The sequence below is a fragment of the Rhincodon typus genome, unplaced genomic scaffold, assembly GCF_021869965.1.
Source record: "Rhincodon typus isolate 14 unplaced genomic scaffold, sRhiTyp1.1 hic_rhity00008934, whole genome shotgun sequence".
Lineage (NCBI taxonomy): Eukaryota > Metazoa > Chordata > Chondrichthyes > Orectolobiformes > Rhincodontidae > Rhincodon > Rhincodon typus.
In genome coordinates this window covers 6,073-8,422 of record NW_025974572.1, presented here as the reverse complement: position 1 = coordinate 8,422, position 2,350 = coordinate 6,073, and the positions used below count along the sequence as shown (strand labels likewise).

General features: G+C 52.5%; 1 protein-coding gene across 1 annotated transcript in view; it reads left to right on the top strand.

Annotated features, from left to right (window-relative positions):
• Window positions 1-203: 203 nt before the first annotated feature.
• LOC125482337 overlaps window positions 204-2,350 on the top strand; it is a gene marked incomplete at its 5' end in the record, with an annotated part of 5,074 nt that continues 2,927 nt past the window's right edge. The window contains one exon of the mRNA XM_048594392.1: window positions 204-354. Within this exon, the coding sequence (XP_048450349.1) occupies window positions 204-354 (151 nt within the window). The remainder of the gene's footprint in view (window positions 355-2,350) is intronic.

Here is a 2,350-nt window from a genome sequence, read left to right as displayed (position 1 = left end):
TGTGTGTGTGTGTGTGAGTGTGTGTATTGTGTGTGAGTGTGTCTGTGTGTGTACTGTGTGTGAGTGTGTGAGCGTGTGTGTGAGAGGGAGTGTGTGTGTGTATTGTGTGTATCCCCCCATCAAACACTCCCAGGACAGGGATAGCACGGGGTTAGATACACAGTAAAGCTCCCCAGACTAACTCTGCCTTGATCGCACCCCAGGAGATCCCAGCCTCAAACCCAGAGACAGGCTGCTCTCGACAACCAATCGGAGGACCTTCCCACCCCCTTACTGTCCAATCAAACGCAAGCGTCCGGCGGAGGCCTGCGGAAATGGCCAATCAGTGGAGACATGTGGAGCCAAAGTCAGGGGGTATGTGGCAACAACTTCATTTATATAGCGCCTTGGCTACAGTGCAACTTGTGTCCTTTTGCAACAGGTTTAAAATGACTCTGAGAGCCTGGTCAGGAGATATCAGGGAAAGCAGGATGGGGGTTTCCAGAGCTCAGTCAGAGAGGCCAGTTTTTAAGGAGAGTCTTAAAGGAGAGGAAGGAGAGAGAGAGAGGGAGAGATAGGGAGATAGGGAGAGAGAGAGAGTGACAGAGGGAGAAATGGAGAGAGAGACAAACGGAGACAGAGAAAGAGAGAAAGTGAGAGTGAGATACAGATCACGGGAGGGAGAGAGACAGGCAGAGAGAGGGAGAGAGGGCGAGAGAGACGGAGGGAGAGAGTCAAAGGGAGACCGACAGAGAGAAAAGGAGAGAGAGAGACAAACGGAGACAGAGAAAGAGAGAGAGAGATACAGATCAGGGGGGAGAGAGAGACAGACAGAGAGAGCGAGACAGAGACAAAAATAGAGAGAGAGTGAGAGAGTAAGAGAGCGAGACAGAGAGGGATAGAGACAGAGAGATAGAGAGCGAGAGACCAGAGAGCGAGACAGAAAGAGGCAGAGAAGTACAGCATGGAAACAGACCCTTCAGTTCAACTCGTCTGTGCCAACCCAGATATCCTAAATTAATCTACTCCCATTTGCCAGCATTTGGCCCGTATCCCTCTAAACCCTTCCTATCCATGTCCCCATCCAGATGCCTTTTAAATGTTGTAACTGTACCAGCCCCCACCCACTTCCTCTGGCAGCTCGTTCCATACACGCACCACCCTCTGCGTGAAAAAGCTGCCCCTCAGGTCCCTTTCCCCTCCCACCTTAAACCTATGCCCCTCTAGTTTTGGACTCCCCTACCCCTGGGGGAAAAGAGCTCGGCTATTCACCCTATCCATGCCCCTCATGATTTTATAAACCTCTATAAGGTCACCCCCTCATCCTCCGACGCTCTGGGGAAAATAGCCCCAGTCTATTCAGCCTCTCCCTATCGCTCAAACCCTCCAACAGCCTTGTAAATATTTCTGAACCCTTTCAAGTCTCACAACATCCTTCCTGTAGCAGGGAGACCGGGATTGAACGCAGTATTCCAAAAGCGGCCTCACCAATACAGCTGCAACATGACCCTCCCGACTCCTACACTCAACGCACCGACCAATAAAGGCAAGCGTCCCAAACCCCTTCTTCACCGCCCTGTCTACCTGCGGCTCCACTTTCAAGGAGCTATGTACCTGCCCCCCAAGGTCTCTCTGTTCAGCAACACTCCCCAGGACCTTCCCATGAAGTGTACAAGTCCTGCCCTGATGTGCCTTTCCCAAAATGCAGCACCTCACATTTGTCTAAATTAAACTCCATCTGCCCCTCCAATCAAGGTCCCGTTGTATGAATCATAGAATCCCTACAGTGTGGAAACAGGCCCTTCGGCCCAACAAGTCCACACCAAACCTCAGACCATCCCACCCAGACCCATCTCCCTATAACCCACCTAAGCTACACATCCCTACGGGACAATTTAGCATGGCCAATCCCACCCTAACCCGCACATCCCTGGGCACTACGGGGTAATTTAGCACGGCCAATCCACCCTAACCTGCACATCTTTGGACTGTGGGAGGAAACCAGAGCACCCAGAGGAAATCCACGCAGACACGGGGAGAATGTGCAAACTCCACACAGACAGTCGCCCAAGGGTGGAATCAAACCCAGGTCCCTGGTGCTGTGAAGCAGCAGCGCTAACCACTGTGCCACTGTGCCACCCAGGGTTGTATTCTGAGCTAACCTTCTTCACTGTCCCCTACAGCCCCGATTCTGATGGAGATGTTTTGGGAATTGTGGATCTCAATGACCCCTTAGGCATTTGAAGTCATTGCCCCCAAAGGTGGAGCGATGGGAATCAGGGGGAGCTTGAGAGGCCGGGATCAGAGACCGCAGAGATATTGGAGGCTGGAGGAGGTGTCAGAGATAGGGAGGGGGTGTAGGGGGCTGGAG